Below are 26447 nucleotides of genomic sequence, written 5' to 3'. Positions count from 1 at the left end.
AGTTTACAACACATAAGGAAATCACATCAGATTACAGAATGGTACACAATCATGCAATACTGGGAATCATGGCCCAGCCAAACTGATACACACATTTTTTGGGGGACATAATTCAGTCCATGACATGATCTAATTCTGAAAATCAGCCAGTGAAAACTCTGTGGATCACGATGGTCCAATCTGCAACTGATCATAGGGATGGCACAGGATCAGGCCATGTTTCATTCTGTTGTGCATGGGGTCCCCATGAGTCGGGGCCAACTTGATGGCAGGCAGCTAACAAGGGACATCCCTCAGGCTGAGGCTGGTTGTTTTTAATTATTACTTTCAAAATTTTAATGAAAGAAGTATGTGCACATGAATGAAACAGACAGTACAGAAAGGATTACAGTGAAAAGCAGTAGCCTCTGTGGTACCCTTTCCCTCCCATGTTCTCCCCTCTTCATTCCTCTCTTGGGTCTGTAGAGCACAACCACATTTAAGGAATTCTGCTTTAGTCTTTCTGGTGGTCACCTACGTATGTACAGTGCCGGTCCTATGCTAGCTGATAGCTGACTTTGTGAAAAATAGAGGCAACTCATCCTCATGGACATTTGCCAGAAAACTGTCATAATGAAACAAATCTACAATGACAGTGAGGGGACCAGTATCCTCTGGAGCTGTGCGAAGCTGTTTCAGCTGAATGTGGCAGCTCAGTATGTCACTATTTATTAATTATTACCCAACTTTGGATATTTCCCAGTAGACTTCTTATCATGAAAGGTGAGAATTTAATTCATCCCTCACTTCCCCTCATATCAACTCCCATTGTGACCGTATCATGATCCTGCTGATCTCTACAACTTCAAGCAGCAAACTTCAACCTCCTTTTCTGGTTCCAAAAGTCATAGATGCTATCTCTTCTGAGCTGAGGATATTGATGGTTCCTCTTCCTCCTCCCCGTCTACTTCCTGGTCTCTATCACTCTATCATCGGGCCTTTCTTTTTCTATCAACAATGATGATAACATTAAAGTTCTGTTCTGTAACCATAGTTAAGACTCCCACAATATGTCTAGAGGTTGGTTCTCAAAACTCCATTTATCTTTTGGGCTTTTTGTTTTTCTAAGATTTCTTTGGCTTTAACTCTCAAGTTCTTTCTTGTTCTTTGTCACTCTTTCAAAGCATCCATTTTTTTTTTCTTTTTTTAAACGCATGTAGTATCTTCTTGAATCTCTGTGAGAAGACTAATAAGGCTTTTTAAAAGTTCTCTTCTCTTTGCTGAATTATTGCTTTTTCTCTGGGGGTCATTTTTTCCTACAATTTTTGGTCTTTTCCTTTCATGCTGCTGAATTTAATCAGATAAATGGTAATCCTTGGAGAATCAGTTCATATTTAAGAACGAAGTAGTAAAAACGTATTTAAGAACACGGGTCATGTGGATGGGGCTTGTGGACAAGGAAAATTTGCTTTCTGGGGAGTGAGTGACAAACTGGCACTTATACCCAAGCAACCCCACGTCTTCCTAAGTCTTCTTTGTAGAATACGAGAATTTTTTTCTTGTAGGGACCAGTATTTTGCTAAGTTTACAAACCCTGTATCATGCTATACAGACTCTCTTCCTATATAAAAAAAAAAAAGGCAATCCCTTTATACTATATGAAATACATGGCAATTTAACAACTAATTTTGCATTAGAAATCTTTTTTAGAATTTATTTTAGGTCTTTTTATGATGTGTTTTAACTAAATTATTTAGTTAGACTGGAGAATTCAAAGTGATAGCATTTCGCTTTTTAGTTGAGTATTGCACAAAGCAACTAATATATTTCTGGTCCTACATCAGTTTTCCTGAGGGAAACACGTTAAAATCATATTTTTTAAGTTTTGGATTCTGGCTTAAAGCCAAGTACATTTATTAACAATTAAATCCTTTTGATAGGTCCACATCTCTAAGATAGGCGTTACTTAAAATTTGGACCAACTTACAGCTTTCAAACATGTATGCCCTGGAACTAAGAAAACAAGGAATATTTATTAGCAAACTGTGCAGTTGACTCTCTTATGCAATCATTTATTAACTTAAATAAGACATTGTGATTTCTTGAGCACTGTCATTCTTTAAAAACAGTGACTGCGGGTGGGCTTGGCTACAAAATATAAGGTGTGGAACTTATATTTGTGGAATTCAAGAACATTACTGTTGACTAACCATATATCTAATAATTCTTATTGACTAATGAGGCCAGTTTGAACAAACATTTTCCATTAACAATAGAACTGTACATGGAACGGTAACAATTTTGTTAGGAGTTATTCCCTGTTTGGGAATGTAAATTCCGGTTCGTTTTTGATTCATGTGATAACAAAAGATCTATAGTATCAAGTACATGCTATTTTGGGGTCCGATAAGACAGAGGTATGGGGCTGGCAGAACTGATCTAATTTTACTTTTATGAACTAAGTAGACCAGGCACAAAACAAATACCTACTGAGAAACTGTAAAAGTGAAATTTGCAGCCCATAAAGATGTTCGAGATTATTGAAGGGAGGGTTAGGATAAATAAGAGTTGAAAGCAATTTGGTTCTGTAGTTCAGTTAGGTGTTCCCAGAAGTAAAACGTAAGGCTTTATCCTTTTATTTCAAATTAACAGTCCTTACTTTTTAAGAGTGTGTGATTTCTTTTTAATCATGCCTCAGTTCTCTTAGGTCGGACCCGTTTTTTATTTATTATTATTTATTTTAAGTGGCATCAGAAGGTCTTGTGGGGCAATGAATTACTTAATATGGTCCTTCTAGCCATGGTCTTTGTGACTCACACATGGTGACTGAGTGGGACTATGCAAATAAGGTGTATGGAACCTGTGATGGTTGGGGTTATGTGTCAACTTGGCTGGGACGTGGTTCCCGGTATTGTGTGGTTGTCCTCCATTTTATGGTTGTGGATCCTGACCTCTATGCGTTGATGAGGCAGGATTGGTGTAAGATGCGTCTTGGGTCGCAGCCTTGCAGGAGAGAGTGACTCAAGCCCCATCCTTACTCAAGTTACGCCCTTCCCTGGGGTGTGGCCTGCATCTAAGATATATGTGTGTGTCCTGGTGAGGCTCTCTAGCTCTGCATCTGGATCCCGTGGCCAGCTCGTGATCAAATGACCTCCCCCGAGGCCTGCTGTCTGACTTGCTGATTCGAGGATCCGCCAGCTTCCTCAGCCTTGTTAGCCAGCAGCCTGTGGTCTGAGCTGCTGGTTTGGGTTCGTCCGCTCCTGCAGCCACGTAGGTTGGGAGAAGCCTACAACTGACCCACGAATTTGGGACTTGCCAGCCTCCACAACCACATGAGCCATTTCCTTTATACAGTTTGTGATTCTGTGAGATGCTGCAGCGAATTAGGGAACCTGAAGACGGATGGGAGAGCGCTGAGGATAGAGCGAGTAGTTGATGTTAGAGATGATGGAGCGGTACAGCAGCTTGGAAAAGTTGGATATTTGGGACATCTTTAACCTCTGCCTCATAGGAACCAGCTTTGTGCTGATCATAATAAAATAAATTATTCGTGTAGTTGGAATCAGAACGGTGAGTCTCACTGCAACAGTGGCAGAGAAGCGGCAGCAGCAGAAGCAGGAGACCAGCGCGAGACAGTGCTGGAGCCAACCCACAGAGCAAGACATCCAGAGTGCCTTTGGCAAGAGGCTTCCTAGTGGAGTGGGGTGCCCTCAGGCACTTACTGGTGGAGCTAGGCTTGCCCACCCACCAAGAAAAAGAGCAGAGTGCCTTCCAGCTGAAGTTCACTGGTGGAGTGGGGTGGCTCCAGGCACTTATCGGTAGAGCTAAAGAGCTTTGGAACTCTCGCCCCAGCTCGGCAGATACGGGCAGTGAGGCCCGAGGGGCCAAGAGGCAAAGGAACCAGGAAGCAGAAGCTGAAGAGGCAAGGGGCACAGGAAGCAGAGCTGCCTCAATCTCAAAGGGTAGGGCCACGACCTCTGGGATCTCAAAGGGTGGAGCCATGGCCTCTGGGGTTTCAAAGGGTGAAGCCACAGCCTCCTAGACTGTGAAAGAATAAATTTCTCTTTGTTAAAGCCAGCTACTTGTGGTATTTCTGTTATTGCAGCACTAGATAATTAAACCGAAACAAAAACCTGTTGCCATCAACTGGATTCCAACTCACAGCAACCCTATAGGACAGAGTAGAACGAACCCATAGGGTTTCCAAGGAGTGGCTGGTGGATTTGAACTGCTGACCTTTTGGTTAGCAGCTGAACTCTTAACCACTGCACCGCCAGGGCTCCAGATAATTAAGACAGTTCTATTTTTTGAAGTTTTTACTAGAACCTAGATTTACTTGCTGGCAAGGTTGTGTAAGGTTGTGTTCCCACCACTCATCTGTCAGTTTGTTGTACTATGGTAGCTTGCATGTGGCTATGATGCTGGAAGCTATGGCATTGGTATTTCAAATACCAGCAGGGTCACCCATGGTGGGCAGGTTTCAGCAGAGCTTCCAGACTAAGACAGATCAGGAAAAAAGGCCTGGTGATCTACTTCCAAAAATTAGCCAGTGAAGACCCTATGGATCACAACAGAATTTTGTCTGATAACAGTGCTTAAAGATGAGCCCTCTAGGTTGGAAGGCACTCAAAATACACATTGGCTGCAACAATGGGCTCAAGCACACCAACGATGTGAAGATGGCTCAGGACTGGGCAATGTTTCTTTCTGTTACACATAAGGTCGCCATAAGTCGGAGCCAATTATGGCAACTAAAAACAACAAGATGGTTGTGCTTACATCTTGTACAATATCTGTTTTTGTTTACTTTGGAGGCATTTCCTATAAATGGAACTTAGAAGAATCTCCTTGATCCCAGAACCCAGGGGCCATGCTCATGTGCAGGCCCTGGTGCTTGGCAGCACTGTCCAGTGGTCTAGGGAGGTACTTGTTTGGGCATTGCATGAACTAGAAACTCTGAATCCCTCTACGCTCCAAACTTCTCCCCACCAGGGTTCAAGCAAGTCTAAGAGGCAGGTACTGTTATTATCCATACTTTGCATATGAGGAGACTTAGGTCTAATACGGTTACCAGATTTAGCAAATAAAAATACAGGAGGCTTAAGTGTGAATTTATCTGAAATTTAAATGAAGCTGAGATTTCTACATTTTATATGGCAGCCCTAGTTGGGTAAGAAGCTCTGGTGGTGCAATGGTTAAGTGCTCGACTGCTAACTGTCAGGTTGGCAATTCAAACCCACCCAGCAGCGGATCTGGCGATCTGCTCCCACAAAGATGACAGCCTAGGAAACCCTATGGGGCAGTTCTACTCGGTCATATATGGTCACTATGAGTTGGAATCGACTCTGTGGCACCTAACAACAGCAACAACCTAGTTGGGTAACCTTCCCAAGGTCGTGCTTAAGGATTAGAGCCAGTTTTCTAACACTGAGCCCCAGCCTCGTGACGTCAATAGCTGAGAACTCCTAAGGAGCAAAGAAGCCAATAATAAAATAAACTATCAGGGTAATAATATAAATAACAACATAGTTGCATATGCTAATTTTATATTATTAATAAACATCAGGAGGTTTATTATATTAGTCCTTCTGTGTAAATTTAAAACTGGAAACAAAATTCAGGGAGACAGAAATTTTTCATCATTTTCCTAGAAAATCTATTTAAGTCATTCATAAAATGCATTACAGAACATCTGAACTTTGATGAAATCTACCATTCAAAGTAGACTCCAAAGAAATCAGCAAATGCATAAACACTGAACTTAAATATTCCATTTTCCCTGCCTTGTTCAATGCTTTCCTGTAGCCTTCTCGATAACGTCCACATTTCTCAGCACAGCATTCGAGGCTCTCCAGCTCTGGCCTCCACTCAATTTCCAGCCTCAGCTCCTATTACCTCTCAGTCTTGAGCTCTACCCTAGAGACCTCACCGCTCCTCAACTTTATGATGAACTTCCAGCGTCTTTCTTTCTCATGCAGTCTCCTTATCCTGGAAAGCACTTTTCCTGTCTCAACCATGGGCAACCTCCAGCTCCAACACCAGTTCTTTTATGACACGACCTTCATCTCCTCAGCTAACTGGCCCTTTGGCCTATTTCTCTATTATCCCACTTAGCATAGCTTGCCTTGCTATTACATTCCACTTGACTCCCCAAGTAAAATTTAGTTTCTTGTCAGGGGCTTCTTTGTCTTTTCTGTTCCACTTCTGCCTTAGGTCCAAAAATGATGCCTTTCCCAAAGTAATTCCTTAGCAAATTATCTGTTGAACCAAATTTAGCCCAATAGCAGACTTACAGTGCTTTAGGTGAAATGGTGAATCCACCAAATAAGGCTAAGTTTCTTTGGGCGTGCTTAAAACATAACTTTCTTTCCTGTTGTTACAAAAATAATACACCTTTCATGATAGAGAGGTTGGGAAATAAAGATACACACAAAAAGGGAAAAATCATCAGTAAACTACCTCCCAAGGGCAGTTTTTGTTTTTTTAAGATACAGAAATAATTTTCTTTTTCCTAAAATTCTCAGCAGAGACAACATGGAAACATAGACAAGCTCATAAGGGCGAACTCAACTGGGTTTGAACCCCCAAGCCCCGCACTTCCTGACTGTGGATTAGTCACGTCATCCCTCTGAGGCTGTTTCTCACCTGAAAAGTAGGAATTTTAATACTATTTTTAATTGCTATAGCAGTTTTCAGAAGGTGAAATTTTGTAAGTCAGAGAACACTATGCCTGTTAATTACTAGTACGTTAAATTGTATAGATGAGTCTCTGGATACACAGAGGATCAAACTGAATCCTACAGAATAGCTCAGATGAGATCTGTGCCTCCCTCTGTTACCTACATGACAAATAACCTTCACTTTGTTAAGGAGAAAGGAACTCACTTTTCTTGAGCACTTACACGCCAGGTTCTGTGCCGTTTGCCTTACACTGTCTTCCCATAGCACTATGTGATGCTCACTTACACACGAGAAAAACTGCAATTCAGTGAGCTAAGCCTCTGGTACCGTATGGTTATAGCTAAAGTGGGTCTGATTTCAATCCTATGTTCTTTGGATTGAAACTTCTAAAATATATTTTAAACCTAATTTTAAATATATTTCAGAAGATTTAATAGAATGGCTTCTTTAGACCTAAGAGGGGCTGCTGAGAGAAGCTATGGAGCTTTCTTCTTGCTATAATGTTTGTTTTAAACAGGGTAGGCTTATCTTTTTAGGACTTAATGGTAGTCCTGTTTGGAGGTGGAAGACTAGACTCCATCCAGGACAAGCCTTCAAGGCAATGTGAAGGAAAAAAGATCATTATAAATTCTGCTGAAGCTGTGATTAAAATAAAATATATACTTTCTAGGATCTAAAAATGGTATTACAGCATAAAGACACATGAGGGTGCTCTAACCAACTGCTGTAACAAAGGAATTAAACTGTTTAAATATTGGGGAAAAATCAAGGCCTGTCGTGAATGGCAGTGTTGAATGCTTACTTGTAGCACTGGCCAAACGGAATGATCTTGGAATAGATGATTTCTTTTTTAATCAGATGTATTGGTCTTTCTCCCCCTAGTTTAAAATGTAGAAGATGTTCATATTGTACACTTTGGAAAATACAGAAAAGCACAAAGAAGAAGATAAAAATGAACCGATGCTACTGTCGGCCCAGGGAGGCTGGGGTTTTCTAGAACCAGGCTGGTGAGAAGCTTAGCTCAGGAGGTCTGCCTTTAAACACGAGCCCAGCCTGTTCTCATTTTGATTCCACAGACCTTCTGCTGGTATGAAGGGGGAGTAGAGACAGGGGGTCTAATGACCGCAAGAAGAGAATTAGAGACGCATGTTTATCTCAATACATTTACTCTCATTAAAGTTCATATTCACTGACATCATGCATCTCCTTGAAAAAGTCTGCCCACCCACCATTAATTAAAGCCACATTTTAAAAAGTCAGTGTGTGCACTTTCATTCCAATCAAAAGTAGCCTCCTAAGTTCTACAGAGTAGGCAGGAGAATATCTGAGGCCTGACAGCTGTTCACCTCTACGCAGCGAAGAATCATGTGATTTACATTAAAAGTCCATGTTTATTCAGGGCCTAACATATAATAGCCAAGATCTATTGTCTTGAAGAGTTGAAACACTCAACATCTATTGACCTATTAAGCAAATGAACATTTATTTTGATAAGTCCACATTCTCCCTGAGACACATGTATGACCGTATGCCTTTATCTTTTCAAACAGTCTGAGAGATCTAATCATTAAGCAGCACACTCCTATCAAAGACACCACACTTTACAATTTATACATGCCATATCAATGTCAAGACAAAGGTCAATGTAAATTTTTTTTATCTAAACCATTGCACAAACAGTACTTACCAATAGTTGTAGGATTGCACAACCATAGTCTATATTCTTGGCAGTAGTCACTGTATGTCCATAAATTCATGAAAATAAGGCATGTTGACCTTTAAAGTTCAAGAAATGTACTATCTGTAAACAGTTCAGGTCACACTCATCTTACTCCATGTGCTAAGCAACAGTTCTTTCCTTCCAGCTTCCTTTAAGTGAGATTTGTTCTCTCCATGAGTCTATTAAGCGGGTGTTCATCCAAACAGATCTGCATTCTTTTCTATTCTTTTTCCTGTTAAACTCCCCCCAGGGACCTTTCAATTTTATGCTGATCTGTCTTTATATACATGAATATCAAGCACATTTTTACGCTGTGTTGATAAAAGACAAATTATGGTTATCTCTTCCCACTGGCAATTACTTTACTGTAGAATGGTTCTGATCAAATATTTGATCAGTCAGCCAGTCTTGGCTTTCTACACACAGGCATGAAGTGCAGCACTCAGATTCTCTAGCTGTTCTGGCCTTGCCACCATGAAAGTGGATATGGCTGATCAATGGATCTGAATGTTGGCACGGAAATGGTTTAACCCTAGGCCAAAGCACCCTGGACTGAGTTGAATCCTGAGTTCTAGTCTTGACTTTTGTACTGACGCATCGTATGACCTTGAGCACCTTGAGGACCACAGTCTTCTCATCTAACGAAAGGGGGCTGGGATGAATACTGACCATATACCCACAGCAAGGAGGTTGGTCAGGACTAGAACATAACTGGCCAGAGTATCCCTTTGGGGCCTTGTCTTTCCCTGGTCCACTCACTCATCCAGCACCGGAAACCACAAAGCGGTGTTTTTAAGAGTGAAACCTGGGTCTGGTTCTAAGAGAGAGCTCCCTGGATCTAGAAAAAGCCAACTTGCCATGCCTGGTGACTTGCTTCCACCAAAAGTCTGGGAGAAGATACTCTAGGTCTTGGTATCACTTAGATACAAGCATTCAAAGCCCCATTGCTATGTGGGAGGAAGCATATCCTACTCACAGATTATATTTTCTGTCTTGATGACACAGTATCCAGAGGGACCATAAAACACTTGACTACACACAGTGCCAAAAGCAATGGGTGGACTCTGTCAGCTCAGTTGTGGGAAGAAAGGTGGAGTGTGGGTGGGGATATTTCAACCGAGTCAGGGGTATTCTTTACAACAAACAGCTCTAGGCTGTGGGACAGTGGAAAGTTGTGACTATACAGCATCTTATCGACTCTAGGAAAGTTTAAGAAAAGCTCTGCTTGAGTCATTTATGCTAAAGCCATGCAGTCTACAATGAGCACCAGTTGCGGTTCCATACCTTCCTCCCGGCTCTGTTGTTGTGAAGATTCATCAGGGCTCTGGCATCCTTTCCTTTCCTTTCCTTGGCATCCACAAATGCGCGGGCAAATCTGATCCCATAGTCAATGTTATCACTGCAGCCACCCCAATCGAAAGTGCCCTTGCTGTCCTTGGCAGTTCCCTTCTTCTTTGGATCACAGGAACAGGATTTTAACTCTCCTTGGCTGCAGGCCCTGGTGATGGCAAACACAACCCCAGCCGAGGAGACGGCGTAAACAAAGGCAGATTCCCGACTACCTGAAACAAAAATGCCTTTCTTAAAAGTGGTCTGGTGTCGCTAGTTCTGAATGACTTTCACATGATAGCTGCTTAATTATTGATCTGCCTCCGGCATGCTTCACCACTAGACCAGAGGGCGCTAGCATTCTTGAAGGATTTTTCGAGAGCCAAGACTCTTTCTCTAATGTGAATCATCAGCATCTAATCGAAAGGTTTTTGTCCATTTAGGTATTTGAATGACAGCTATTCTTAAAGTACATAAAGAATATACAAAAAAAAAAAAAAAAGAAGAAGAAGAAGAAGGAAAATAATGTCTTATCCAGCTCCTGGCTAACCATTAGTTTTATCCATGTGCCTCTTTGCTTTAATGCCATCCCTAAATGTCCCAGAAGAGAGGATCATCACATCTCTAGGTCTTATTTGTCATCTGTAAAATAAGATTTTAAAAAACCAGTTGCTGCTGAGTTGATTCCAACTCATGGGGTGACCCCATGCGTGTCACAGTGGAACTGTGCTCCGTAGGGTTTTCAATGGCTGATTTTTTGGAAGCAGATCACATGGACTTTCTTCCAAAGTACCTCTGGCTGCTTGAGCCTCCAACCTCTAGGATCGCAGATGTGTGCATTAACCGTTTGCACCACCCAATAATATGGTAGTCTACAATTGCGTGATATATTTTGGTATTCATGCTACATCTTCCCTTAGAAAAACTCTTTCAAACCTCCAGGCATTCGTGGGGACCCTCATCAGCATTTAAATTATTGAAATTCAAATACTGAATTCAGAGAAATCTAGGGGCTGAGGTGGGGAGAGAATTCAGGCAGTAACCACCCCTGCTCCACCCCCTACTCCCCAAGTTAATGCTGGAGAGCTTCGGCTCGGCATCAATGTTCACAAGTAATTGAGAGATTGTTGAAGACAATATGCAATATCCGTGAGTTGTATACTATGTCTAACTATTAAGGTGAATTTACTTTCTTCTAGAACACCTGCACTAATCACTAGTGTTGGGTAAAAGACAGTGAAAAGCTTTTCTTTGGTTTTTCTGGAAGGAAACAAATTTACCGCCTATAATTAGACTTGGGCAAGAACCCTTTGGGGTGCTTTCTTAGAATTGTTCTTTATTAGAGTGCAGGCTACTTTCACTTACAGGCTGAAAGATACATATTTCAGTGCAATAACTACATTAAATTATTTTAATAATCTGCAGTAACTCATAACATGGTGCTGTGGTATAGTGACAGATCTAAGGCTCTTTAGGGTCCGTGCGCACCTCGTTTTTCAAGTGTATTTCATTGTTATTAGCATGCTTTTTTATTAATGGTTGCTGCAGCAAATATATTAACAATCAAAATTGAAGCTGAACAACCTAATTCCAACGCAAGGCAGAAAACAGAGAGCCATTTGGCGATTCAGTGTGTCAAGACGAGTGTGACTTTTGAACCACACAGCTGGGAGAACAAACCACCTTTTCGCATCGAAGCCCTGCTTGTTTCTGTCTGTCACTCAGTGTTAAAATTTATTATATGTCCCTTGCAATATTTGTTCTGCTAGTCTCATTATTAAAAATAGGGAAAACGCATCTATACCGTATTAAATGGCACTTACCTCAGCCTTCAAAAAATACCTCCCCAAAACCTCCGACCATCAAAAAAAGAATCAATCATACCCTGTATTTAAGTAGAGTCAATTATATTTGCCATAGGTAGCAGGTAACACTCTCCAGAGAGAAATGTGATGATCATAGGAGCTGTTTTAAAGGGCCCCAGCTCCTATTACAAGGATCATAGATTGTCTAAGTGGAATTGAGATGTTTTCTAAAATAAGGTGACTAGATGCTAATGTGGCTTAATCTCAGGTAGTGGCTTTCAGATAAATAAAGCCTTCTATTAGACCCATTTTACAGGTTGGGAGAATACCTTGTCCCTAGTTACCCTGTTTATCCACTAAAGCCTGGTTTTTGATTAGCAGTCCACTGTCCACATTTAGGGAAATCACATAGAGGAAAAATTCCCGAATGTTTAATGTATTTAGTACTCATTTTTTAAGGAGAAAGAAGAGAGGTTTCACAAGGCGGTCTGCTGGGGAAAGGTACGGGAGATAGTCAGTGACCAGACAGTACTCTGAAAACAGTAGAAGAGTAAATTATTTGGGAGCAGAATTCATCCTGGTGTAATTTGCAAACAATTATATTAACTTGTTGGCTGAAAGAAAAAAAAAATCATATGAAATCTGCTACATTTCAGAAATAATTTCCAAAGCAAAAATATTATTGATTTATTATTCACACATTTTACTAAACAGCCAATGATTATTTAAAAAATTTAGCACATTGTCTAAACTTTTCATTTTACCTCCAGATGTTTTGGTATCATGTAGATACAGCCTTAAGATGTTTTGAGTTAAGTGTTTTAGATGAATCACTAAAATGCTATGTGTGAAATAGTAGCACATTTCAAGAGCTGGCTTTGTAACAAAACAAATTTTGATCTTGAGCTTCTTAGAAAAACTGATTCTTTTAAAAGCCATCACAAAATGGAATAAAATTAAAATCTAAATGGTAATATTTCTACTTCCCAGTGTGCTACTATTGAAGTTTCTCTAATTTTTTGATTAAGTCCAGCAATGTTTATTAAGCACATATGCTTACTTTTTGAGTATTTTTTGGAGGGTGGGAGAGGACCATTACCTTGGAGGGCAAGACATTAGAAACTAGGCTTTCTTGAAGGTTATGGGTTGTCCAATTCTCTTGTAAAATGCTGGCTTATTTTATTGAGAATCGCAAAGATGTGACCTAATCACCTTTCCGATTCTTAAGGTTTATTCTAGAATTCTGGAGGTGTATTATTACAGGAATATTTCTGGGTTTACTAGTTCTGTCACCAAGTTTCTCTGCCTGTGATTGGTGAATGTTTGTTGAATGAGTGAATTACTAATGTTTAAAAATTGGTCTCTCAGTCTGGCTCTCTGAGGCAAAAGAGGTAAATGTTCTCCTTTTCTCTATGATCACGAATACTTCAGTAACTTTTATGTTCTCTCTATAAATGGTGCCGCCCTTTGCCTTGGCTATTCACTTACAGGAGCCCTGGTTGCACAGTGGTTAAGAACTTGGCTGCTAACCAAAATGTGGGCAGTTCGAATCCACTCCTTGGAATCCCTATGGGGCGGTTCCACTCTGTCCTATAGAGTCGCTGAGTTGGAATGGACTCGATGGCAACGGTTTGGGTTGTTTTGTTTTTGTTTTTTTTTTTAAATTTAATTCATCTTTAAGGACATTTGGGTTTCCAGAGGAGAGCTCTTCACAAGTCTGAGATGTGAACTCCCCTCCAAGCAATTAACTGTAAAACTCTTTGGATAGCTTCATTGGAATTTCATGATTATTTCCAGGATAAGCTGCTTCAGGCCAAATTCAGCCCTCCCATAACCAATACAAAATCATCACTGACAGTCGCAGGAGTTTGCAGAAATGTCCAGAATGGAATCTGGCCTTCTGTAAAGAATGGAAAGAAACTGTGTAGCATGCATGTTTTAAGTTTTGAGTACTTTGGCAAAGCTTCATCTGAAAGAAATGTGAAGGAAGTACAAGTTAAAATCTCTTATTTACCTGGGGCCTTAGACTAAGCCAAACTCGTTGCGCTTCCTCATGTTCTAATCTCCCCCCCTCAGCAACTCTACAGCTCTGAAGAGACAAACATTGTCAAGATTAAGATAAAGAATTTTATGAATGAATTCCCAGATATACTATCTTTAGGATCACTATCAAAATCGCTTCCTTTCATTTGTAACTTAAAGGTTTTCTCAATATGGAGACAGTAATAGATTTTCATAGACAGAATCTAGAGATGAACACTTTACAAATATGTGCATTCAATTTTATAATCATTGGAAAATGGTTGTGAGCACTTTGAAAAAGAAAGTTCCTTCCGCATCTTAAATACCTAGGAGGGGTCTGCACATAATATATTCAAAGATTACTCATGCTAGATATTTGCAAACTATCTATTTGACAAGGTCCAGCACTTTAATTGATTTACTGGTGAGCTAATCTAGGTGAAGTCTTAAATTCCATGTAGCTGAAATTTACCATTAACCTCTCAAAAGTCTGCAATGTCATATCAAAACTCCAAAAGGAATGCAGAAGAATATAGTTCTTAAACTAGAGAACAAAATTGCAGAATATCGCAGTAAATTAACTTTAGGGATACACTAAGAGTGAGAGTACTACGCCCTTGGGGGATTTTAGAGACATTCAGTTATGCATTTGGCCTCATAAAACCCTAGGGCTGTGATGATTACATGATAGAAACACCCTCTGTTAAGCATTACCAAGTGCATAGCCTGAATGATTTTCCTTGGAATGGGGGGGAGGGGCAAAAACAAGTATAAAGTTTCCTGTTTCTGGGGTTCGCACATAAACTGTTGTGTTTTTCAGTCAGATTTCCACTAGCAAATGGGCGGTGCTATTTCTTAGAGAGTGGTAATAGTGCCAGGTCAGTGGATGGGAATTATTTGAAAATAAGATCTGACTTTCAAGTAAATTTCTCTGATTTTGTACTAGCTGCTGGCGCAACAGTTAAGCACTCAGCTGCTAACTGAAAGGTTGTTGATCTGAGCCCACTCAGCAGCTCCATGGGAGGCAGACCTGGCCATCTTTTCCCATAAGGATTATATACAGCCTAAGAAACCCAATGCGGCAGTTCTACTCTGACACTTGGGATCGCTATGAGTTGAAATCAACTCAACGGCACCTAACAATAATAACAACAGCAAGTTACTTTCCATATTCAGAACTTTTAAGAAGTTTATTAGTATACAATTACATAATGTTGAACACTACTTCTAAGTCAAAAAGAAATCTATATATTCATAGTCCCCACCCCTACCCTCCATAAATATCCTTACTGCCTAAAAGGCATCTGGAAAGTGTTCACTACAAGTTCATCCATTCATTCACTGTAAATGAATGAGTAGTGTCTGCAATACACAAGGCACCAAAGGGCAAGGAGCACAGTCCCTACCTTTATGGAATTTACAGTTTATTGAGAAACATGTTTAATTTAGACGCAGAGTGACCTAGGGCTGAGGAGCTAGATGGGAGGTCAAAGGTGATGAGTAGAGATTTATCTCAGCTTCTTAATAAAATTTATACGGTGTTTTTATAATCATGATCATCTTCGGCTGACAAAAGATTGGAGCATTCCATCCTGATCTTCTGCTCAAGTCCTTCTGGAAGATTCAAGCCCCAGAAAGATGAGGAAATAAGTCAAGAGAGCCTTGTGGCTGCTTCCTCCCTCCTCCTAAGACAGAGTCTAAACCTGGAGGGACATGCAGGGTGTACGTGACAGACAGAGCAGACTGCTGAAAGACAAGACCCCAGATCTAGGACTGGCCTCCTATAAGACTTTAGACAAGTTCCTTGATTCTCCAGTCCTTATATGTAAGACAGGAAGAGTGCCACCCAACAGAACAAGTTTCTGGTTGAATAAAATGCAATGAGAGATGAGCGGAGGATTTGAAGGGCAGGTGAGAAGCACCACAGGTGTGTGACAGGAGAGCCTGCGGAGCTGGACAAAGGCAGGACACTTACTTCGGAGCAGCACCCTGCCAAAGAGGCTGTGATCCCTGTCTAGGGTGTTGCAGTTCCAGCGGTGCTGGCGGAACTGGTGCTGGCACTCTGCCGTCCACTCGGCCACCCCTAGACCAATGGCACGCATCACGTCTGGGTGTCGGTGGCACAGCTGCCGCTGGCGGCTCACCAAGCCTGGCACATTGTCACACATCACCCTGGAGGAGCCGCCTGTAGCTCTCATGTACCTGTGAGGGACCAACACAAGGGTAAGAGCAACATGAGACGGAAGAAACCAGAGCACTTTTCAAGTATGAGTTCCTTAGCCTTCTGGTGGGTTAGCGAGCAAGGCTTATTCAATTTTAGTTCGGTGCAGAAGCAGACAAGGCAGGGATAGCCAATGATCTTGTAGAAACCAATCCAAAGAAGGGCTCTGGCTGTCTCTCGCCATGAAGCTTAGCCAGCAGATAATGCTTCGGACAGGGGGGTAGAGACAAGGTCTGCCATGGGGGGTGGTATGAGAAGGGGAAGGCACTGTGTTTTGGGGAGAATGTTTCAAAGAAGAAGGCTCTGATCTCAGTGACACAGTGTGTCTGGACTTGGCTTTGGAGAAAGCCGACCTTTCGAAGTGCCTCTTCTCTTTTATTTGACCTAATGTTCAAGTATCTTAAAAACGGTCTGTATCTCTCTAATCAACACCTGCTGGTATCTGATGTTACACTCTCCTCACAGACATGCTGTTCTTTCCTTACTAAAGAATCCTTTAAATATTTCCATTTTCCAGCTCTTTTTGGCTTTTACAGAAAACCTTTGGAAAAAAAATTCTTTCTATTGTTATTAAGGACACTAAATGTTTGGAAGAATCAAACAGTGCTATAGCTCCATAAAGTACTTTTGAAAAGAAACTTTAACAAAAAATTACATCATCATCTGTACCCAGATGTTCTCTATTAGTTGTGAAATGTTTAGAAAGGTACCTTTTATATAACCCAAGCTGCCATAGGTGTCTTTTGAAGCGATCAAATAGGGAGAATGTCTTTTTCTTGTATTTTCATTATTTTATATAATCATAAAATCGTTACAGCTGTGACTTCCAAATAATATATTTACATGACAGCTGAGAGACAATGTGACAAAAAGCCTGAGCAGTAAATAATGTCTATACACCCATGAAAACAGAAATAGCCATTTTATTGAAAAAATGGTGAGTCTGATAAATCAATCTTTGATCCTATGTCAGCAATGTCAAGGCTAAACGCCTTCCTGTTCAACGAGGGAAGGAATCCGTCTCCTCTTCCCAGCAACGTGTTGCCTTACGCCTTTGAAGAGCACCAGTGTCGTCCCTGCTCTAGTCTTTCATTTAGTTGAGACTCCTTATTTTTGTCAGCTCTTTCAAGTAGAGCCCATGATAAAAGGTCTTTCTGAATCAGTATTTTAATATCTGTTCTGAAACTTTTATGTGCAAAGAAGTTACAGAGCTCTCAACTCCGTCTCTTCAAGATCAGAAGGTCGCGGAAGATGGGGAAGAGTTTCTAGGTGAGCAAAGAATCTCCTGTTGGAGTTTTGAACGATGCTAACTAAGACCTGTTCCTGTTCAGTGTTCCTCATTAATGAAGAAAAAAAAAAAAAATCGCAGATCAACTTACAAAGGACAGCAGCAAAGTTTCTCTTCAGCATGACGGTTCTGAAGAAGACAACATCTTAAAGCCCCTGGGGTGCGCAGTGCCGCATCAAGGCAGAAGTTTCTACCTGGAGGCAGCTAAACGTCTTTCCGCCCCACTGGGGTGAAGCATTAGGAATGTGGAAGGACGAGAAATAATGTAAAATCACCCGCTTCGTGCTCTACAACTCCTGTCTGCCTGAACTGGCCCATCGGTTCATCTTGAGGCGGATTTTTTTTGGAGAGAGGCGATTGTAGTTTTCAAGGTGAATTTACACAGACACACACACACACACACACACACACACGCACACGCACACACGTCTGTGCTAGAGACCCGGCTAGCGCGTCTCTCAACGGGATAAGAAATGGGAGGATTTTGCTGTCGCTCAGCTGGATCCAAATAAACCAACATCCGAGCTCTCATTTGAGGGAGAATGTGGCTTTTTTGGAGTTGTCACAGCTGGACTGGTCAGCTGGGAAGAGTAAAGGGGCTCAGGATGGGGCGAGAGAAGAGGACGGGGCTCGGGCCCGGTTCGGTCACAGTCGTGGCCGCGGGGCAGCGCCGCCAGGAGGGTCCATGTGGCCAGTGTGGTCCCCACTCCCCTCTCAACAATCCCCCCGCGCCGGGCGCGTGGACTTACCACCATGAAGAGTTGACCTCGGGGGCGAGCCAGGTCAAGAGGAGAGGGAGCCAGGGCCAGATTCCGGCGAGAGGGGCGTTCATATTAGCCCCCTTGCGTCGGCATCAGGTCAGACTCCGTGTGCGGGCGCCATGCGTGCAGAGCAGAGCGCTCAGCGCCAGAGCGGCTCGTCACGGCCGGCGCCGCGCCCCCGCCCCCCGCCCGTCTGCGGCGCTCGGTGAGCCCGGCTGATAAAGTTTCCAACGCCGAGCCCGGTGAGCGATAAAGGCCGCCGGTTGCCGCGCCCACAGTCAATTCCCCGGCGGGCGGAGAGCGCGGCCGCCAGAGCTCTGCGCCTCCGCGCCCGTCCGCGCTCCCTGCCGGCGGCCGAGAGAGGGGGCGCTGCGCCGGGCGGGGCGCGGGGATTAAAGAAGGGACCAAGTGATGGCAGGAGACGTGTAGGGTGCGGTAGGGCCGGGGGGAGGAACACCTCGGCGTGGCCTCGAGCTCCCGCGGAGGCGGACACCTTCGGGGAGCTTGCGGCCAGGGAGCGTCGGTGGGCTCCCGCCACAGGCACGCGCGTTCCGGATAGGCGAGGCTCTCCCGACACACAGAGCTCCCCGCGCGTGCGAGGTGGTGAAACCTGGGAGAGGAGCGGGAGATGACTGTGCACAGGATACAGGAATCCAGAGATGGTTTTCAACTCGTAGCTCCGCGTCTCTCCCTGATGCCGAGAGAAGAGCGCGTACTTGTGAATTTGGAGCAGCCGTATCTGCAGGGCAAGGCGGGGCAGGGAGGGTGCGGGGGGCGGTTGGGGAAGACCTCAGAGAAATGAAGACCCCGCAACTTCGATTCCTGGGGCTGGACCTATGGACAGAGCTCGCAGGGAGGGAGCCGGGAAGGTCCGTGACCTGTGGACCTCACCCAGGCGTCCTCGGTACAGCCCCTGGGGAAGATGCGGTTTTACACACACCCAGCTCCTCCCCGCGCTGCGGAGCGCAAACGATCGCTGAGAGAGGCCGAACGAAGGAGAGGCGCCCGAGCGGGGTCTGGGCCTGGGCATTCGCCGCCCGGCGCTCCTCCTTCGCGCTTTGCGTAGGTGAAAGGACCCGCGGGGTCTGAGCCCCCGCGGAGCCAAAAGAGGATTCGGACCCGCGGGTGGAGCATCTTGAGCGGCAACTGGCTTGTAGCCCTGCCGTTTATCACTGGAAAGGAAGGAAGACGAGAAACTCGCAGCGACCGTGAACTGTTCCATTGCTCTTTTCCTGGGGCGGAGGGACCCGCCGCGCGCCGGGGGAGCGTGCTGTAGGGGACAGGGAGTGAGTGTCTAGGGGTGGGGAGGGGTTCTGCGCCGCATTGTTCGCAGGGCGGGGGGCATTGCGTCCAGACTGAAAGGACCGGCTCTCCCCGACCCACGCGGCGCCCGCCCTCCGGCCTGCACTGGCCGGAACGTCAGCCCTTGTCGGGCGCGAGCGTGGTGAGAGGCTGGACGGGGCTAAGCTCGACGACGCCAAAAACCTGAAAGATGCTGTCATCGCCACCCCCTTCTCCCCCGCCGGTCCCAGGCAGGTCCGGCCCTTCCCAGGCTGACCCAGATACATCCCCGTTTGGGTCCGGAAAGGGAGGGGAGGGAAACAAGCATCGCGCCACCCACGACTCGGGAAGACCGGGGCTCCGCGCCAGGGCCGCTCCGTATCGCTGGGCCGCGACCCAGGGGAAGTTCTGGTCGGTCCGTGCCGGCCGCAAGGGCGGGCGGGGGCGCGGGCGGGGGGTGTTTCTGCTCAGAGTACGTGCGCATGATGAGCTGGTGCTGGAGGTGGGGAGAGCCATGTGACAGACGCCAAACGGCAACAAAGAATCTCGTTTACCTCTACATTTATGTTCATAAACCTCTTTCTGCAAGCAGAGAATGAGCCAAAAGTTACCTCCACGCTCCTTTGTCTCAGTGTCTCTTGAAGTAAATTCAGACACTTGGGACATGTGGAAGAGATGGTGGTATGGTCCTAGAGGAACCATAACTTGTCAAAATTTCACTTCTACCAGCACATAAAGCAGGGATGTGGATGTGTAAATTGGGGAAGGTAAGCAGCTGTACACTTCTCTCAGGGAGAATGTGAACGGAAACCACCTAAAAAACTACTCAATTCAAAGTTCCCACCCACCTCAGCACACCAGGTCCTTACAGCTAAGGGGAGTTAGAAATACATGGAGTGTAACTCTCAGCTTAGAGGCCCTTCCCCTCCTCCCAGGGAATTACTGACTGGCCAGGAGACCTGCCCTTCAGTTGTTGGTGAGGCCAATGGAATGACCTAAACCTGAAACAGACCTCCTGGAAAAGGAACTGACCATCCCCAAAGCTAATTAAATTCACTCCAAAGGACTTCATCCTGGGGCAGGAGGAGGAGTACCACGTGTCTTGTAGAGAAGAATCAGTCTTGGTGAAAGGCAAAAGGCTGAAAAAGTTCAAGAGAAGCTAAATCCAGATGTGAAAATGGCCCACCCAAACAGCCATTGCTGAACTGTCTAGAAGCAGTCTGGATCAGATGATTTGTCTCTTCTAGACCTGTGATTCCATTTCTCTAGCATTCTCCACCCCTACTCACTTATGACCCATTACTTAACCCAGTACAATTTCTCTTACTGCTAGCTGGGGTGACTTTACTCCCTCCTCATTAATGCCTTTTCCCCTTGGTGGACCCTTCATTTTGAAGATATAGAATTTGTTCACTAGTAAAGGAAGTTAGGAAATACTGAAGAAAATTAGGAGGAAGTTTACAGCAAACCTCATTTTTCTTGCAATTAAAATTACTATCCTAAAGAAGAGTTAATAAATAATGAAGTAAATTGCATTTGACTTCAACCTCGCTATAGCAGATGTTGAGATAGAGAAAGAGAGGGTTCAGGGTGCCTTTAGATCTATGAATTTATTATTTCTTCAATGAGAAATCTCAGACTTGACTGTAAAATTCATTTACAGTATTCAGAACCCAATTCTCTTCCTGGAGATCAATGTTAGTTTGCTCGTAACTTCAGTATAGCATTGTAGCCAGATGAGTCAGTCTGTTTTCTTAGTTAGATCCATTGTTTGTCTAATCTCCCAGAGCAAAAGAACTAATTTACAACCAAACCATCTCCACCCATTAAAAATGGAGAGTTACTTCTTCAAATCATCTTTTGTCTTTCAGTCTAAACCGGCTTTTTTTAAGGCAGTGACTCCTAATTTAGCTACTCACCAACCAATAATTCAAAAGTCTAGTGTCTCCAGTGACCCTAAGAGAGAATATTATATGTTAACAGATCAAAAATGGGAAAGAATGTATATCATTAAAACTTTTTACTTCCAAGGCTGAATCTATCTAAAAGTTTCCTAAACCCAACAATATAGGTTAAGTCTAAAGTTCAAAGTTTGTTTTCAATGCCCTTAAAAGTACTCGCTCTTTCCTTTTCAGTCACTCTGAAAATTTTTATCAAGCACACCCCTACCTGTTCTTTGTCAAATTTGCCTTTAGGAAATGTTCTAGTATTAGTCATTTAAACCTCAGTGTAAATTTAATGTGTTCCAGGACTTCCAGCCAGGAGAGAGAGTAATAGGTACCTGACTTGCTCTCCCACTGAAAACAATTATAGACTGGAAAAAGCTATACAAATCTTTTCAGACATTGGACAATAGAAAACACAGGGCTGTGATCTTTGAGAAAAGGTAAACACATGAGGTGAACTTCACAACCGTACCATAGTTGTCCTGGCTTTTCTGCCTGAGGGAACTTTTTTTGGGGTGCAAAAAGGTAGAATCCAAGCAGAAAAGTGGTCTCATTCAAATAAGGAGGCAGAGATTGGAGTTCTGGGCTACTGAAGCAGCTGAATATCTAGGAATAATAGCTATGAAAAGGGAGGTTTCACAAGTCTACTTTTAAGATTCACCCTGGGTTCTTGGCCAAGAGTTGGGCTGAATATAGGCAAAGCAATACCCTGCAAAGTCTAGCAGAGATCATCTGCCGCATGTCGTGCAGTGCTGGGAGACACTGATTTCCATCTCAGTGGGGTGGAGAGACCTCATTGAGCACTTTAAGTATTCAGTTTCAATGCTGAAGACCCCATAAAGGCCATGCCTTAAAAGTAAGGGCCATGCCTTAGTGTAAAGAGCATATCTTAGGACAAAGTACAAAATTTTGTTTCCCAACATCAGATGCTCTATCAAGGAATAAAATTAAAACAAACAGGACCAAGAGAACTTACAAAGTCAAAACCAACAATAGGGAGACAACATAATCCAGAGTCTCTTCAAAGTATCATTCACAATGTCAAGTGTATAACAAAAATGACCAGATGTGAAAAAACAGAAAAATGTGACCCATACTCAAGAGAGAAATTAGCCAATAGAAATTGACCGTGGGATGACCCAGATGTCGGAATTGGCAAAATCATGTTTTAAAGTAGCTATTTAAAATATTTTCAAGAACTTAAAGGAAACTATGGCTATAATGAGGAAATAGATGAAGAATCTCAGTAGAGAAATGGAAACCATAAAAAAGAAATGAAAATTCCAGAACTAAAAAGTACAATGCCTGAAATGAAAAATTCCCTGGATAGGTATAACAACAGAATAGAGTCGGCAGGAGAAAGGGACAGTGAACTTGAAAAAAAAAGTTATCTAATCCGAAGTACAGAGAGACAAGATATTGAAAATAAAATGAATAGTACCTCAGTGATGTGTGGAACTGTAAAAACGGTGTGGGGGCAGTGTCTGACCTCCTCCAACCACACAAGGGGGAAGGAGAACCAAGATCAACAGCCCAAGGCTGACTCCCATGAGGTGGAGGCCAGACAAGCCTCCTCTCTCTGCCATCTTTACTAATTCTGACACAAACTGGCCCTTGCACAGCACTCTCTACTTCTCTGCTGTGTTTGATAATTCATTGCAATGGCCACACAGAACTCAAAGACCATATTCATGATTATGGGGTTTATCAGGGAAGTAACAGTTACAATTCAGGCTCAGCAACACTCGGGATACAGTTCTTCCATCAGGACAGCCTCTTCCCAACCGTGCTCACAGGCACGCCTCTTCCTCACCCTAGGCTTCCCCTGAAAGGCACTCAACTTTCTCTCTCCTTGGGCTGGGAAGCCCACCTCACCATCTCCTGCTGCTGGGTCCCTGCTGCTGGGTCTCTCCTGCCACCACTTCTCACCATCTTCAGTGTTACAGCTTGCTCTCTCTCTCTATTGGTCTCCTGCTTCCAGGAACTTCTCAGTGTAGGGATCCCGGGTCCAAAGGATGAGCTCTCCGCTCCTAGCTGTTCTTCCTTGGTGGTGGTAGGAGGATCTGCCTCTCTGCTCCGGAACCGGCTCTCTTTTAAGGCAAAACTGACCAATCCCCTTGCTGGCCCACAATTACCTTATCACACAGTTCCACTCAATCATCTGGGTGGGAGTTACAAGACCATGACAAGAAAGGCCATATTAAGTAATTTATTACACCACAGGAACAATACCAAGCAGTCTAACATATGTGTAAGTGGACTCCCAGAAAGAAAGGAGAGAGAAAATGGGGCAAAAAATATTTGAAGAAATAATATTAAAAATTTGTCAAATTGGATAGAATACATAATTTTACAGATCCAATAAGGTCAGCAAAATCCAGGTAGAATAAATACAAAGAAAATCATGCTTACACACAGTATGGTCAAACTGTTTAAAACCAAAGGAGAAAAACCTTGAAAATAGCCAGTGGAAAAGAACACATTAAATATAGGGGAGTAAGGATATGAATTACAACTACTTCTCATAGGAAGCAATGGTGGTTAGAAAAAAAATGGAATGACATTTTTAAAATGCTGAAACAAAAGAATGGTCCACATAAAATTCTATAGTCAGTGAAAATATTCAAAATGAAGGATAGTTTTTCTGTTTCTTCTTCTTCTTCTCCTTCCCTTGGAAATAAGGACCACATCCTATGAGTAACTGAAACAGACCAGACTTAACCAACCCTTGATAGGACCAAAGTAGTCAGCTAGTGCTCTATTTGCAAGTCAAAAGAAAACTTAACTTTCATCGGAGGAATATAATATCTTGCAGGGTCGCTACAAATTTTTATTCATAATATCCAGCATCAAATTAAAAGATACAAGAGAGAGAGAGAGAAAATAGAAATAGACCTGTAGGTAATTTAGAGTTTTTATTTATCTGAGAACTCCAAAAAACTAAAATTAAAATGTTCAGAAAATAAATAAAAGGATGGATAATTTAAATGAAGAGTTGGAATCCATACAAAAGAGTAAAATAAAAAATCTTAGAACTAGGGTAAAAAACAATAAGTGAAATTAAAAACAGATGGATATAAAATTAAATAGCTAGAAGAACTATCTAGAAATAGCAGAACAGTGGATTAGTAAACAAGAAGACAGGTCAGTAGATAGAATCCAAATTAATGCACCAAAACCAAAATCAAACCCATTGCCATCGAGTCGATTCTGACTCATAATTAATGCACAGAGAGAATTAAAAGGATGGAAAATGCAGAAAAGATAAATAAGATAAATATAATGCAGTGAAAAGTACTGTCTTAGGCTGGGTTCTCTAGAGGAGCAAAACCAGTGAAGTGTATATATATAATAGATTTATTTCGAGGAAACAGCTCACACAGCTGTGGATGCTGGCAAGTCTCCAATCCATGGGTTAGGCATCAGGCTGGAGGCTTCTTCCAACTCTCGTGGTTGCAGGGGCTGACAAACCCCAAATCAGCAGGTCAGACAGCTGTGTGCTGGCTCACGGGGCTGCAGGAGCTGGTGTATCCCAAAATCTGCAGGTCAGAGAACAGGCTGCTGGCTCATATCCCAAGAACCGGAGGTCAGAGGATGACAAGTCAGACGCAGGATCAAGAGAGGGTGAGCTTTGCCAGAACATCCATATATATTGGATGCAGGCCACACTCCCCTGCACCCTCGAAACTTCCCTTACATTTGATCACAAAATGGAGGATAATTACATAATACTAAGAATAATGGCTTAGCCAAGTTGACACATAACATTAACCATCACAAGGACTAACATAATTATAATTGGGGTTCTAGAAGAATGGGAGAGAATGAAGAGAGAATATTCTAAAACAATGTTTGAAGAAATATGGACTGAGAACTTTCCAAAACTGATGAAAGAAGTCAAGTCACATGTTCAATAAATCAACAAATTTGAAGTGGAATAAATACAGGTGGGGAAAAAAAAAAACACACACTTCAGCCAGTCACAGTTAAATTGCTGAAAATCTTAAAAGATGACAGATAAAAGAGACACAACAGCTTCAGCAGAGAAAAAGAGAAGATACAGTTGAATTTTCAACAGAAAACTACTGAAATCAGAAAACAGAAGGATGGCATCTTTGAAAGGAATCAGGATGAGGGAAAGACTACTAACTTGAATTCTAAGAAAATTCATCATTAGCAGAGCTGATGATAAATATTAAGAAAATTCTTCAGACTGAAAGAAAATGATCCCAGATGGAACGATGGAGCTTCATTGGAAATGTTAGGTTTGTAGATAAATAGAAAAGAATATTTAGTGTTTAAAACAACAATGAAGTTTAAAACATGTAGAAGAAAAATATATGACATAAATAGCACAAAAAGGCAGTACAGGATTCTGATTCCAGGTAAAATGGAGTAAGCACATTCTACCCTGTCTCTCCCACTAAATGCAGCTATAAAACTTGGACAGCCAATGGAGAAGCCATTTGAGGACTCTGAAAAGAAAATGGTAGCAAGTGAAGAAGACCAAAATCTTAAGTACCATTAAACAGTGGTGACTTTCCCATTTTATTTTTCCGCTGATATCCCCTAACAGGGACCAAAGACAACCAGAACCTGGATGTGGAAACCTGGTATGGACAGAGAGACCTCAAGCAGAAACTCTCTGATTCTGATTTAAGGAGCGGGAAAGGGACTCCAAACACGCACGCACACACACACACACAAACACACACACACACACACACACACACACACACAGAGACAGAGAGGAAGTGGGAGAAATCCCATTTTGTTTTTTTGTCCATTCTCTCTCACACTCAGACCCTTGGGCAGTCCTGTGTTGATGCTGGCAGTGGGAGTGGGGCTCCTCAGGTGCCTAAAACTCTGAGAGAGAGAAAAATTCCTCTCCAATCACAAGAACTGTAGGCCAAGAAGGTGAAAAATCCCATTGCTGTTTCTTTCTCTCTCTCTTTCCTTCTGCTGTGTGGCTCCAGACATGGGTGTAGTCACAAAGAGTATGTAGCAGAGTGGGATAACTAAAGCCACCCATTCTGGTCAGAGAACCAAAAAGGGAGTCTTAAGGAACAAGAAACTACCTGGAAAGTCATGGAGAAGAAGGAGCTGGGGAAAGCAATCCCATAAAATTATATATGAACTCCTGTGCTCACTCTCAAATTGGGTACAGGTAGATGTGACCCTCAAGATCATACCAGAGTTTGAGAACAGAAATATGGGATAGACCACCGCCACCCAGGTCCCAGACAAGCCACTGGGTTTCACACATGTGAGACAGACATGAATAGCATGCAAAGGCTTCAAAAACTGAACTGACATTGGAACCAGAACCCACAGAAGGCTAGTCAGAATTTGTCTGAACCCAACTGGGGAATTGTATGCTAAAACAAGAAACTCAAGATTCTTCATAGCATTTA

The 26447-nt window shown here is 42.9% G+C and overlaps 1 protein-coding gene across 1 annotated transcript in view; it reads right to left on the bottom strand.

Annotated features, from left to right (window-relative positions):
• WNT2 (Wnt family member 2) overlaps positions 1 to 18148 on the bottom strand; it is a 46017-nt gene extending 27869 nt beyond the window's left edge. Inside the window, exons 1-3 of the mRNA XM_004389631.1 lie at positions 17795 to 18148; positions 15512 to 15738; positions 9665 to 9942 (exon numbers count right to left, since the gene is read on the bottom strand). Of these exons, the coding sequence (XP_004389688.1) occupies positions 9665 to 9942; positions 15512 to 15738; positions 17795 to 17877 (588 nt within the window). The 5' untranslated portion in view covers positions 17878 to 18148. The remainder of the gene's footprint in view (positions 1 to 9664; positions 9943 to 15511; positions 15739 to 17794) is intronic.
• Positions 18149 to 26447: the final 8299 nt, after the last annotated feature.

Source organism: Trichechus manatus, unplaced genomic scaffold (genome assembly GCF_000243295.1).
Source record: "Trichechus manatus latirostris isolate Lorelei unplaced genomic scaffold, TriManLat1.0 scaffold00251, whole genome shotgun sequence".
Classification (NCBI taxonomy): Eukaryota; Metazoa; Chordata; class Mammalia; order Sirenia; family Trichechidae; genus Trichechus; species Trichechus manatus.
Note: the sequence above shows the minus strand (reverse complement) of the source record. Positions and strands in the feature narration are given on the sequence as shown.